Here is a 15,138-nt window from a genome sequence, read left to right as displayed (position 1 = left end):
TATAACATATAGCTTCCATGGGACCGATCTGTCGAAAATTGACTTTTAATTAAAATTTGTTAGTTTGTTTATTTGCCAATAATTTTTCCGTCTTTCCATAGATTTTTATAAACTATAACTTAAAGTTTCCCACGAGATCTAAAGTAAAAAAAAAGTCCGCTTAAAAAAATCATCATTTTCTTGATTCAAAAATCGATAACTCTAAAATTACTGGCTTAAATCCTAGACTGTGTATAAACGAATTACAGATATATTCATTAGATTTCAGAAAACGTTGGGCTAAGAAAATCGGTTTTTGCGTTCACAAGTAATAATGAAAAATGTGGGCGCACCTCTAAAAAACGGCAAGAAAAGTGACCCTTATTCTAATAAAAAACTGTGCCATAGAAAAAACAATTGAAATGTTTTTCGTTCAGTTCAGAAGAAAAAAGTCCAAATTTCATCACTAAATTGAAATATTGGGTCATGGAAAGACTTTAGTCACTAGACTTTTACCTCTTAACCCGAATATTCTCAGCGTTACCATATGGTACTCGTAACATCCGAAAAAATGGTCCTGTCGATTATCCTGACAAGGACGAACAAAATGAATGTCTTTTTCGGATTCAGCGACCTCTAATTTATCAGTCCTGAGAGTTTCATGAAGAAACTCGAAAAAAAAGTAGCTCAGGACGCTTCGGATTAAAGGGGTTTTTTTTGGGAAGTGTAAATTGTACACTGCACCACTGTCATTATGTTCGATGGCAAAAAGCCTACCAGAGCAATGCGGACGACATTGAGGATTTTAGTTTGAAGTGAAAGGACGCCTTTTACTTAGTTTGCATAAGGCAAAAGTCAGTGAAAACAATAGATGAATATATAAAAGGAAAAACAGAACATAAAACTACCAGACAACCTTCTTACTCTGCCTTAAAGTGTTCAAAAATAACATCTTTTGTACCTGATTTCTTTCATCTGCATTGTGCAGCATTTCACCTTCATAGTTGCACCGTGCAGTCAAAATCTAAGAGAAGGAGGAATCAAGCACTTAGTTTTCCACAGGAAAAAATGTAAGCAAGCAAAAACCCCTTTTGTTCAGGTTGAATGACTACGAGATACTTGACCCTTGGATACCCTAACATGTACTTACACTCACATACACAAATGAGGTTCTTATCACCTTGGAAGAGGCTTGTTTATTTATTTATTCAATATTTTGAACACCTATAAAAAACAAATATATAATATACCAAAGTATTTCAACACACTTTATTAAGCAATTTTTAGTGTAAGATGTGGCATTTTTTAATTTGTGAACTTATTACACAATGTCTGAAGCGAACAGAGCTCGCTGGAACATGAAGTGATGCTGTAACAAATGCATTCATAATAATTATGCACTAAAAAATTAAATTTATTATTCATGACCTGCTGATAAAAAAAACGTAGCACAAACTGTATTTACATAGCAGAAGAAGAGTCAAGAGAAGTACATAATAAGAGAAGCTGCTGCGGCATTGAAAGGTATGTAGTCGTGATTAACTTTCAGACAGCGCACAGCCACAGTTAGTGGTAAAAGAGTGATATTGTGGGTGGAGAAAGGATGCGGCATGTGAAGCCAAAGCTAATATGTACTGCCTCTTTAGAAGCTGCTTTTCTGGCCATTTGAATTATTGTGCATGCGCTTTAAATATGCATTGTTTGCACTTTACACATGTGTGCAGCTAATACTGATGTTTGTGGGTGTATACGTATCTCATTGCTACAGCTGCAAGTGGACTGCATGTCATACTCATTCTACATGATAATTACGAAAAGACACCCCCCTTCAAAAACGTTGCATACTTAGTTGCCAAAGAAAGCTGCGGCTCATGTGTCTATAAAGAATTAAGAATTAGGAAAGAGTGCGTGACACCGTCCGTTTGACTTTTTTTAAGAATAAATAAATAACTCAAGAACGAAACAAGATATTGTGGTCTAGTTTTTTGCATTCGACTTCTTATATCAATAAGCAAATGGTTTAGAAATGTGGGCGTTGTACCGCCCTTATGTTTGATTTTGTGATATTCAAATTTTTCGTTTTTAAAGCTATCAGCACCAAACTTTCAGGTTGGGCGTGTTACTGTGCTATTAACTGGTTGTTAAAATATTAACCAAATCAAACAAGTATATCATAATTGACTTTTAGAAATTATCGGTTAAATATGACGTTTTGTATAAAAACCAACTTGTTTTTTAATATATACGGCCAGACTAAACATATATATGTGAAATTAATCTAAATCAATTCTAACAGATATCAAGATCGGAATACTATCATATACAATATCATATTGATCACATAGTAAAAATTGTTCGTTAACCCGAATAATCCTAGCGTTACCATATAGTAACAATCGACAGGCATTTTCAAAAAATTTGTTTTCGACAAAATATTAACATTAGATTAAAGGTAAGGTCAGACAAGCAAAATATTTAACACAAAATCAAACAACAGATGTTTCTACAAAATAAAAAAATTTGGCCTACATTTTGGTCGCCGGTCATAGGCAAACTCATCGAAATAGTTGGCTATGCTGACTTAGTACAAAACTCGGTTAGCATGCAATTAAATTGTGAAGTGTTCACACATTTGACACAAACTTAATTTTGTAACAAAATGACAACTTAACCATCTAACAGGCGAAATCGAAATAGTCATTCAATCAAGCTGATATTTATTTTATAAGTAGATATAGGTTAAACAAGCTTTAGTTTTAAATTTCATAATTTTCCGCTGCTTGGAACGACCGCCAGGTGCAAAATACTGAAGACCGTCTGTAGACTGAACAATCAGTTGAGAAGTGTGCGTATTAAACAAAGCGATTGACCCATAAATAGATAAATTATTTCGGAATTTACATTTAATTCAATAATTACATTTGCATGGCCTTTCGCACCCTTCGTGCGGCTTTCGTCACTAGCGCGAGCTGCCGTCAGCAGTGATACCAAATTTGCATTTTTTTTATTAAAAAATTGATTAATTTTATTAATGAAATCAAGGTTCCAAAACCTTAGGCTCAGTAGGTATATAAGCCGGATCTCGAACCGAACCTTAGTCCCGCTCTATGATTCGAACAACCGAAATGTGGGTGGTTTGCAGCCATGCTCGCACATTTTTATTATAATATACTTAATTGGGTCGAAGATGTCTCGACAAACCCAATAGAACCTTTGTACATTTTAAGTACGAAGTCTTAACAATATATTAATAAGTTCTATTTTAAGCGACTTTAGGCTGCAATTACAAACAATTTTATTTTGTATATCTCCAGCTGATGTAAATGTGAATGACAATCCCGTACATTTGACACTCTGTGATACCGCCGGTCAGGACACATTGGATCCATTGAGGGAGCTATGTTATCCGGATAGCGATGTCTTTCTGCTGTGCTTTTCGGTAGTAAAGCCTGAATCGTTTGAGTCGATTAAATCGAAATGGGCCCCCAAATTTACCAAAACAAAGGTGGCTCTTATTCTAGTTGGCACCCAAGCTGATTTGAGAAGTAATTCGAATATGCTGAACAAATTGCAGGTAAGTTATTGCATGTTGTGTGCCGTATGTGTTGATTTGTTAATTTATGAGCGCTTGTCCTTAGACCTTAGTCAGCTTATTCGCATTCGTGTGTACAAATTGTTTAAATATTTATGAAATTCTTTTTTGATTTCATATCGGCTTCGGGCTTGCTGTTTTGCTTTTCACGGATGAGCAGACAAATGGTGAGAAGCCAATTTCATATGCAGACGCCTGGGATTTGGCAACTAATATTGGCGCCAAATACATTGAGACTTCGTCAGCCACTCAGGTGAGTTATGAGTTGGGTTGATATGATTGTTGCGGGTCAGCTTGGGGACACCATCATATTAATAAAAGGACCTCAGGCTACGGATGTTACCAAAGATTTGCCCAGCAAAAGTTCGTTGCATTAAACGAAGTACTTGTAGTTAAAACGGTGCACAGTGTGCCGGATTCACTTTAGTAACGCTAAAGCAAAAGCAAAAGCTTAGATAAAGCTAAAGTATTAAAAACTCTTAAGATTGGGGTTAATTTAAAAACAAAAAGTTTTTGTTCTGACAATGATTAACTCACTAATCACCAGAACGGTAAGAGCAATGATGCTGAATCTTTTTCACAACATAGCTGAGACAATAATATCAAGCAATAAAACGGATTTTTTAAAATTCGACCTGTGTTCCGGGTCAAAGTCTGAAATTGTATTATAGATCTATATTGGGCTGCCGGGCTGCGAAAGCTATTAGCAGAAGGATAAGCTTTGTTAACAGGCCAGAAACTGTCCATGACAAACTCTAGTAAAATAGCATTTTAGGTCGACTTTAGTTAGCTGAATGTACAAACATTCAATCGGGTGTCTGTCACTATCACCCCAAAACTATTTTTTGATATTTTAAAATTTTCTTTACCATTCATTTAATATAAATAAATGTCTACCTAACATGAAAATATTTTTTTAAACTCAATCTTAAGTTTGGATTTACATCACTACTGTCTTTTAGACTAATAATTAATATGCAGAGTGCTTTGATCTGATACGCTTTTGTTTTGTGTTGAATATTGTGTTTTTGTAGGCACACGTTTTATGTAAAACCTAACCTCAACAAACTTGTGTTTCGTGGAGTAGATCTAGCAAGTGATAGTGTGTATGTATATTTCTAAATAGAGTTATCAACTTTTGCGCACATTTGCGCAATTCCGAAATATTGTAATGTGTAACACTGTGTAACAGTCTAAAAACTTCTGGGATGCGACATAGTGTAGGTTGTGGATATTGTTAAATGTAACATTGTGGCATACAAGTTTTTTTTGTTGCACATCGAAGTTTTAAATTACTGTAAAAAAAACCGTTTTTTCGAGAATGATAGAGTTAAGCAATTTTATGTCTAAAACTATGCATCCTACAAATACTTCGTTGAAAAGAGAATAGTAACACCTTTCCAACGGTGTATTACACTGCAAACTCGGATAAAAATTGAGGGAGCTAAGTGTAAAAATACATGGATTTTTTCAGATTTGTGCATCTTCACCGTACTTTAAACAATAATTACTAAGTTACGGAATTTATTAACTATAACATATTAAAATTTGATAAAAATGTTGAATGTCAATTTTTCTAAAATCGCCAAAATGTGAGTCAAAAAACATTTATTCTCCTGTAAAATTTTACCTGAGCACTTAAAAAGAAAAGTTTTAAGGCACGCCTAAAAGCCCTAAAACTTACATATAGTAGTACATATATTTCGCTTGGAAACTGCGGGATATAGCTTTTTCCCGCTAAACACGCGCTTTTTTTTCAAAAGTCGTAAAACAAACAATTCTAGGTTATCGAATAGGAATAAATCCTCATCATAAAAGCGCTTTGATACAAAAAGTCAAACACACAAATAAATTAATTATCTTTTGAACTAGTTATCGGATTTGAGTGTCCGAGGTATCAATCGTCGCGTATTTTTAAATTGACAACTCCAGTGACAAAAATGTTAACTAAAATGAATTAAATGTTACTACAATAAAAACTTATAACATGATAATTAGCTCATACATAAAAATGGGTACTACTAGATTCGTGACAGATTATGGTATACCAGTTTGAACACTTTTATCTCCGAGACTATTCGAGCTAGAGGAAAAAAATTGGATGACAATACTCTTAGGATGTTGACCTATCGGAAGTCAATTTTAAATTTTGGGCAGGCCCACGTAAGCCCATGTTTTTTTAGTTAAATCAAATATTTTAGACTTCTTTGACTTTTAAGATGCTGTGTCGTTGCCATTTTATTCGCATATTGTCTGAATTTAACAATAACATCCTGAATACATACTTTAAAAATACATAATAAAATTAAGAACTTTAAACTTTAATTTTATAATGGTTTGTTATTTCTAAAATTGTAAAATTGATTTAAGGTCCCCCAAATTGAGGTATTAATTGTTAGCTTTTATGAAAGCAAAATCATAAATTACTTTACCCGTATTTGGAGATATTCGGTTGATAGCAAACGGAGACTGCTAAGTTATCTTGTCCAATTGATGATCGAAAGTGGTTGAAATTTATTTGAAGTTTGCTAAATAAACGATGTGCTAATGCTGATGTGATGTGAAGGATGTGATGTGAATCATTAAAAATTCGGTGTCAAATTCATTGTATGCTTTCATTGCGGACGGCAGTTCGCGCTAGTGACGAAAGCAGCACGAAGGGTGCGAAAGGCGACTAACAATATATACAGCTAAGTTGGAAAATTTGCTACGTCTGTCCGATCAGATCAAGTTATATATTGATCGAAAGGTTTAGTCCTAACTTACAAAATGGCGTACTAAAACTTTATCTATTTCACCTGGGTCATGAGATACGGGGATGTAAGTGGGAGGGGAAAAATTTGTATGATCGCAGTTTGTGGAGCCTTTGGAGCTTTTTGGTAAAATTATTTATTTTTTAAAAATTTCTTTCAAAAATACGCGTCGATTGATACCTCGATGACCCAAATACGTTAACTGGTTCAAAAGATAAATAAAATTGAAATTTTTAGTGAACTTCTCAAAATGAACTGAAAAGTTAGTTTGTTTGTCTGTTTGCATCAAAGCGCTAAAAAAGCTTAGATGTAATGATGGGGATTTATTCCTCTTTGAAAATCTAGAAATGTTTGTTCTACGACTTTTTGAAAAAACCGCTAGTTTAGCGGGAAAACACTAAATAAGGCTAAAATTGAAACCCCAATCAAGCCATAGAAGCTACAGATATGTTTTATATATCATTGGAAAGGTGTGATTGAGGGCTTTTTTTCGCACCTTAAAACTTTTTTCCTAAAGTGTTCAGGTAACATTTTACAGGTGATATAATGTTTTTAAGCTTACATTTTGGCGATTTCTGACAAAACGGCTCTAACGATTTCTGTTAAATTTTATTATGTTTTAATACGTACAATTTCGCGTTTTTTGGTTTATGAAACATAAATTTTGGTTGGGGGGTTTGGAAGATATTACCTGTTAAGTGAATAAATACATTTTTCTATCAGTCGAAAATCATGTTTTAGTACGAAAAACTTTTTGGTTTTATGAGATATCTCAACCAAACTGATACAATATGCATTTAACTTGGTTTTATATATCCTGACCAAAGTTGGTTCAAATCGGACTACTATATCATATAGCTGTCATAGGACCGATCTTGTCAAAATTAGGTTTTAGTATGAAAACTTGTTTGTTTAGTGAGATATTTTAACCAAATTGATAGCATATGCATTTCAGTCAGTTTTAAAAATCCTGACCGAAGTTAGTTCTTATCGGACCACTATATCATATAGCTGTCATAGGGCCGATCGGACGAAAATCAAGTCTTAGTAAAAAAAAACTTTTTTCCATTATTAGTTTTTGCCGAAGTAAGTACGGGGTCTCTGACAGTTGACTATGCTCGACTGTAGCACCGGCCGACTAGTTTTTTTTTATAAATTTATATTTTTGTTTAAAATTTGTGTATTAAACCGAATTGTTTTCGTCACAAAATTGGATATCAGAAATTTTGGGGCTTGAAATTGCTTTCGTCACTAGACTTTTACCTCGTGTTGAGGTTTTTTTTGTGCGATAACTTTTTTTCGGAGCAACAAAAAACCTGATCGCTTCAATGTATTTGTGTTTTTGTTTGTGAGTTTTGGTGTGTGCCCAGCCAAATGCTGGGCTTGGGCATGCCTGCCGTATTTACTATGAAAAATAGCAAAGACTGTAAAATATTCAAAAACATTAAGGTCACTCGACGCCCTTACAGAGCGCTTCATCACATTTTCGACTACTTACTCCAATTTGAACTGGTAAGAACGTCTACGACCAGCTTAAAAGCATATTCTGTCAGTTTGGTTACGATTTTCGCCCAATCGGTTCTATGACCGATCCGATATAAACCAACTTCGGTTTTTTCACACTAAAACTTGATTTTCGCCCGATCGGTCCTATGACAGCTATATGAAATAGTGGACCGATTTGAACCAACTTCTGTAAGGATGTATAAGACTAACTTAAATGCATATTCTATTAGTTTGGTTACGATATCTCATAAAACAAAAAAGTTTTTTATACTAAGACTTGATTTTCGCCCGATCGGTCCCAGGACAGCTATATGATATGTTGGTCCGATTTGAACCAACTTTGAACAGGATATATAAAACCAATTTATATGCGTACCGTATTTTTTTTGGCTGAGATATCTCATAAAACAAAAAATTTGTTCATACTTAAGCTTGATTTTCGACCGATTGTTCCTATGGGCGCTATATGTTATAGTGGTCCGATCCAAAAAAGGAAACAAACTTGATCTGCCTGCAATAAAGAGGAACCTACATACCAAGCTTGGTGTCTCTGGCTCTTATAGTCTCTGAAATCTAAGTTTTCATACAGACAGATGGACAGACAGACAGACAGACGGACGGGCATTGCTATATCGACTCGGTTATTGATGCTGATCAAGAATATATACATATACTTTATGGGGTCTGCCACACATTTTTAGTGGACTTCGCAATATGAGATGAAAAGTTTGTTTGTCTGTTTGTTTGCTTCAAAGCGCTAAGAAACCTTAAATTTAGTGATGGGAACAGGGTATAAAAATTAAACAATATAATATCAATTGTCAGCATACTAAAGATTGTTTATTCAAGTTAATGAAATATGACTAGTACCTTACGTTATAATCATGCAAACTAATAGGACTAGGAAGTAATTAATTATTAAGAAAATAAAACAAATATTTTAAAGGACATTTTAAGACAAAGAGATTCCTAATATGGCAAATCTACTCAACTGTGTATCCTTCCCCACTAGTTTATCACTGCAAATCGACTTTTTAATAGGCTGCCAAAATATTAAAGGCCATGTTTTTTTTATTGAAGAGTAAGAATCAGACCCTTTGCTTGAGTACGTGGGCTTGAAGGCTTCATGTTAACTCATGTTTAATATAAATATAGTTAAAAATACTATATAATTAGAGGTAGTATAATAAACTGTCTAAAAATAAACATTTAATAAGGTTATTTATGCAAACAAAAAACGGCATTTCCGACTAGTGTGAAGAAACAATAATTGAAAAAAATCCTTTGGTTTGTCGCTGTCTGTATGCATACACTTTAAAAGCAAAACTCTGCAAGACGATGATGCTTGGGAGGTGTTTGCCTTTGAGGCAATGTGCTACACGGTTTTTTTCAGTCATGTAGACACATACATTTATGTATATACATATATATATATATGTATACACAATAATCATAAATGTGCGGTTTTCGGCCTGGAAACTGTAAAAGCAAGGGCTTTCTGGCAATGTTGTAAATGTTCTGCTGCTGCCGTTGCTTTAGCACTTCCGAGTGAGTGCAGAACAAAGCCATATATTTGTAAGGTATGCATTGCACTCGTCGCTTGCTTTCCCAAAGGAGGTGTTAATACTGACTGACTACACAGAGAAAAAAAAGCAGTACTGAAATTAAATTCGAATGAACTCGAGTTAAGTATTTTCAATACTTAAAGTTTTTACTTGATTTAAGTACGAAATACTGTAAATAAGTTTAAAAATTCTTTAACAAATGACAAACCTTCTTTATATAAGAACAAGGAATCTTGAATCAAGCAAAACTCTTAAATTACTAGAAATGAGTATGAAAATCTTAATATAAGATCCGGACTCCGGCTCGACACACAGATCAAGTTCGTCAAATCTTGAATTGAGTTTATTTATTCTTACATAATTTTTGTGTTCGCTTGCTTAGAATTCTCAACTGGTTCTAGCTTGCCAGCAATAAGGAGTAGTTTGTCGGACACTAAGAACTAAAGACTATGACAGAATACTTTCTGTTATTAGTCTTCACTTGCTTTCACACTAACTGAAAGCTTATAACACCCACGCTTATGAGTTAGATAATTTAATCAGGTAAAAAGTGATACTCTGGCCAACAAGAAAAAATGATACGATTTATAGATTATATATATAAAGCATACATAACATTGTTTAATTTTAATATGTAATAAGATACATTGCTTACAGCATTGATTTTAGTATATTACCATGTTTATAGAGCAGATAAACCTGATTTAACTTAAGCCGTAAGTTCTTACAATTTTTTTTAAAGTGTTTATACTTGCGACTTTATTATGTTATTATTGTGTATTAATTAAATATTTAGCATATCGTTGCATTTTCAATGGCACTTAGTAGTTGTATATGAGTAACAGTTGGTTTTGTAATACATTTTTCAAGCGATAAGTGTTTATACGTATATTTAAAGCGGGGTAAAAAGTTAGCGACGAGTTTAAAAAGCGAGCTTATCTGAATCACTGTTAACGTTAGATCGCGTTAAAAAAGTTTTTATAAAGGCGGTTCAAGGGATCACTTATCCATGAAGCAGCCGGCAAGCTGAGATATAACTTCAACTCACTATTTTTGGACTACAGAGTGACTAACGGAAAAATATCATAAAACATGCCAAAAAATATCGCATATTCGATATTTGGACAAAAAAAAATATTACGATATAAATATATCAGTTTTGGAAAAAATATCGATATATTGATACACAGAGGGAAAAAATTAAGTATTTCGTGCTTGAAACTAGGGTTGTTGATAATAACCCTAGTTTCAAGCACGAAATACTTAATTTTTTCCCTCTGTGTATGAATTTTTTAAACTCGTCACTCAAGGGTAGAGAAGTATAATTCCTTGTTAGGCAGAAGTCCACATGTCCGACCCCATTAAGCTTATTCTTAAGCAACATCAACACCTGCCTATCCGTCTGTTTGAATATACCAGATTTTGGAGATCGTAAGCAACACATTAAAACAAATTATACCTTCGAGCCTTGTACCTGTATCTTCAAAGCTATTCGATTCAATTAAAAATAATAAAACTAGAAAGTTATTCAATCCAATAAATATAATTACATATTGATTCAAAGGGCCGTTCCGAACGTCGTGGCCCATGGGCCTTTTTAAAAAATTGTCGGGTCGGGCCTAACAACCTTATTTCGGGTCGGGCCGGGCCGGGCTCGTGTCTGACTTTCGACTGTTAAGTTCAAATATTGATAAAATACTATTTTTGAATAAGAATTTGAAATAATTACATGAATACATATTAATCTTAATGTAATTTTTGACATCTGGAAATGTTTTAAACGAAAGAAGATCGAAATTGTTAGGTTCGTACATTGATAAAATTTTATTTTGAAATAAGAATTTGAAATTTGAAAAATTATCAATCACTTTTTATTGAAACTTTTGCCGATTGGGCTGGGCCGTGCTGCGCTCGGGCCGCACAAAACATGTGTCATGCGGGTTCGTGCCCATTTTTAATCGTAAGTTTCGGGCTCGGGCCGTGTCGGTCCTGAAAAATGAGGCCCGCGCCAACCTCTAACACTAGGCAACAGCCCAAATCTGAATTGAAGCGAGCGAAGCGAGCCGGGGGCTGGCGAGCGAAGCGAGAAGGGCCAAAGCCCAATATTTTTCTAAGGCAAAGTTTTTTTTTTTAATTTTTTAAAATTTTGCTTTTTTTCGTGCCGTTTTTTATAAACCGATTTTCATAAGATTTAACTTTTCTGAAAGCTTACGAATATATCTGTAATTCATGAATACACAGTCTAAGATTTAAGCAAGTAGTTAAAGAGCTATTAATTTTTGAATTTAATTTTTTCTTTTTATTATAGGACAAAGTCAAGGATGTGTTTGATGCAGCTATCTGGGAGGGATTAGTTCCCACAATATTACCGCCCACACCCTCGTTCTGGAGAAAGCTTTTCTGCCTGGCCTGAACCGTCATTATTAAATAGCTCGAAGAAAATTCTTAAACAAATACATATATAATCGTATATATTTACATATATTTTTTATTGATATTTATATTTATACATACACGTAGATATACAAATTATTGTAACCATAAGTAATTAGGTACTTAATACTTAATCGTACAACTACTTTTTTGTATACAAGGGCTATTATTAATTTACACATGCACTCACTGACTGATCCATAATTAAATATACATATATAATAAATAGAAGAAGCATAAGAAGATGAAATGATATTTAGACGGTATTATACAAAAATTATTTAACGAACACCCAATTTGTAAACATGTAAAAAAGAAGTCAGCTAAATAGAAAAGGTGCTAACGGCTAGTAAAATTGCTCTTTGTTCCTTAACGTCAAAGGTGCCCGTGACACTGGATATAATTTTATACCGTGGATCCTAGTCCGCGGAGATATCGACTGCTTTCCTGTGGCCTGGACTTAAGCCATTATAGTAAATATAAACAAATCATCCACACTAAACTTTTGTCCCGTCCTATCCCTACAAAGTAAGTAATTTTCGTGATTCGCGTACAGATCCCAAATTTCTTAAAAGTATTTATTATATAAGGCCTGACTCCAGCTGACCAGGAAATAAAAATGCCTGTCAAACTATATAAACTGCAAGATATAAAAAATAAAGTACGGGGTCTAAAAACTGCAGGAATTCTTCTCGTTTTTTTTTTTTATATGAAGTTCGAAAGGAATTTTTATTTCCGGGCCTGCTGGAGACAGGTCTATAGTCTAAATTTACAGTTTTAGATACGATTGTATCTTTGAAATTTTTAACTTATATTACTAATTCAAAACAGTTTTTGTAGAAAACCTACTTCGCACTTGACGCAAAATTCAAGCTTCAACAAGGGGGTCACCCCTGCTCCCTGCTTGAAAGCTTGCCAAAGGTTTGATGTTCTTAATATTTTTTTTATCTAAAAAATTGAGAATAAAAATAAAAATGTATTTAATTTAAACAATTAATATTCAAATAATAAATTTTGCTGTTTGATTTGATGATGAAGCGTTGGCAGTAATTTAAACTTTATAACATGAAAATTGTGTTACCATATTATATAACAAATTGGCGTACGATCAGCCGTGGGCTTCTGTGGCGTAGTGTGCTGAGTCGCAGAGCTCAGGAGATGGTTGGCCAGCCGGTCGTGAGCTCGAACCCTGGCACGGACGTATTTATTATATTATATTTATTAATGTTATGATGACATATAATATTAACATTTAATGTTAATAAACCAATATGACAATTTGGCAAGATGTACTCAACACCCTGCGTGGCTCAATTGCTCGAGCCACCGAAGTTTTGAGCTGTCTTTTAAAATTGAGTCGTCGGTTCTTATGGTTTTTTTTTAGACCCCGTACTTAAAAAAATACAAGGGTCTTTTGTGTTTGTTTTTGCAATAGTAGGTACGGGGTCTCCGACAGTCGAGTATGCTCGACTGTAGCACCGGCCCACTAGTTTTCTTATGGTTTTAAAAAAAAAAATTTTTTTTGTTCTGTTGTTATTTTTTTTTTCATGTACATTAACATTGTTACAAATGTGTTTTATATTTTGTTCTTAATAAATCTTTAAAATGGACATTTCGCTTGGGAAAATTCAAGTCTTTGAGATATGTATCTTAACAAAACTAACAGCATATGAATCTGAGTTGTTCTTTTAATTCATGACCTATATCATTTAGCTGTCATAAAACCGATCGGGCGGAAATCAAGGTTAGTATGAAAAACTATTTCGTTTTCTGAGATATCAGTAACGAACTTATCCCACAAAAAAAACCTCTACACGAGGTAAAAGTCTAGTGACGAAAGCAATTTCCGGCCCAAAAATTTCTGATATCCAATTTTGTGACGAACAAAATTCAGTTTAATCTAAAAATTTTAAATAAAAATATAATTTAATAAATAAAAAAAACCGAAAATTGGCATTGTGCACTGTGAGTAAAAAGGGTGTACATAAAAATTACTTTTTGCGCAGTGCCAAATGCCAATTTTCGCTTTCTTTTTATTAATTATTATTTTTATTTAAAATTTGTATATTAAACTGAATTTTGTTCGTCACTAAATTGGATATGAGAAATTTTGGGGCTTGAAATTGCTTTCATCACTAGACTTTTACCCCGTTTTTTTTTTTGTGGGATATCAGCAATTTTTGGAATTGCTTTTGCTTTTAACATTGTTACTATATCATTAATGCAGGCAAATAATAAAATATATAAACTAAGTTGTTAAATTTCTTTCATATTTAAAAAAAATTGTATTATAAAGAAAACTAGGGTCTCGGCCCCCTGCTCGCTTTGCTCGCATACTCTACTGTCGGAGACCCAGTACTTACTATGAAAAAAAAGTTTTTCATACTAAGACTTGGATTACGCCCGATCGGTCATATGACAGCCATATGATATAGTGGGTCGATTAGAACCAACTTTGGTCAGGATATATAAGTCTAACTTAAATGCAAATTCTATTAGTTTGGTTACAATATCTCGTAAAACAAAAAAGTTGTTCATACTTAGACTCAATATTGGACCGATCGGTCCTATGCTAGCTATATGATATAGTGGTCCGATTTAAACCAACTTTGGTCAGGATATATAAAACCAAGTTAAATGCATATTGTATTAGTTTGGTTAGGATTTCTCATAAAACCAAAAATCTGTATCTGCTATCTGTATCGACGTTTTTTTTCGATTTTAATGACTTCCTTGTGGAAAAAAATGTTTATCGTAGTTTGTGACCCCAAATCTATCAAAAAAAGGAAGTATCGTTCGTTTAATTTTTGTACTGTTGTCTAGTGTAATCAGTTTAAAAAATAAAAAGATCTAGTAAACAATTTTAAGTGTGTATGAAAAGTATAAATGATATTATAAATGACGTATATATTTTTTATTTTACAGTTCTTAGAGACACTTTCACTCTAAAAAAATTCCATAAGAATTTACTATAAAGTGTTCAACAATATTACGACAGTCGACAGTGTTATAATGGCGCGCTCATCAACATATTGCGAAACATAAAGCTTTCGAAAATCTATTATAACTTTGCTAATTATTGACCGATTTCAGAATATATACACATATTACTCTTAAAAATGTGTTAATTTTTAATAGTAAAACAAGGTTAGGGGGTTTCTAACAAAATATTGTTAAAAAACATCACCAAAGTCAAAAATTAAAAAAAAAAAGCACAAATAATGCTTTTAAATACCCAAGTTTCTTCTTTCCAAAAAGTAAAATCGGTGGACATTCGACGAAGCTATGGGCGTATTAGTGAGCGCAAGTA

The 15,138-nt window shown here is 33.4% G+C and overlaps 1 protein-coding gene across 1 annotated transcript in view; it reads left to right on the top strand.

The window, feature by feature from the left end:
• LOC117784746 overlaps positions 1-12,183 on the top strand; it is an 84,169-nt gene extending 71,986 nt beyond the window's left edge. Inside the window, exons 5-7 of the mRNA XM_034622558.1 lie at positions 3,294-3,553; positions 3,732-3,824; positions 11,704-12,183. Coding sequence (XP_034478449.1) covers positions 3,294-3,553; positions 3,732-3,824; positions 11,704-11,808 — 458 coding nt within the window. The 3' untranslated portion in view covers positions 11,809-12,183. The remainder of the gene's footprint in view (positions 1-3,293; positions 3,554-3,731; positions 3,825-11,703) is intronic.
• The last annotated feature ends 2,955 nt before the right edge of the window (positions 12,184-15,138 follow it).

Source organism: Drosophila innubila, chromosome X, assembly GCF_004354385.1.
Source record: "Drosophila innubila isolate TH190305 chromosome X, UK_Dinn_1.0, whole genome shotgun sequence".
In the NCBI taxonomy this organism is placed as follows: Eukaryota; Metazoa; Arthropoda; class Insecta; order Diptera; family Drosophilidae; genus Drosophila; species Drosophila innubila.
This window is presented reverse-complemented; position numbering and strand designations above follow the sequence as displayed.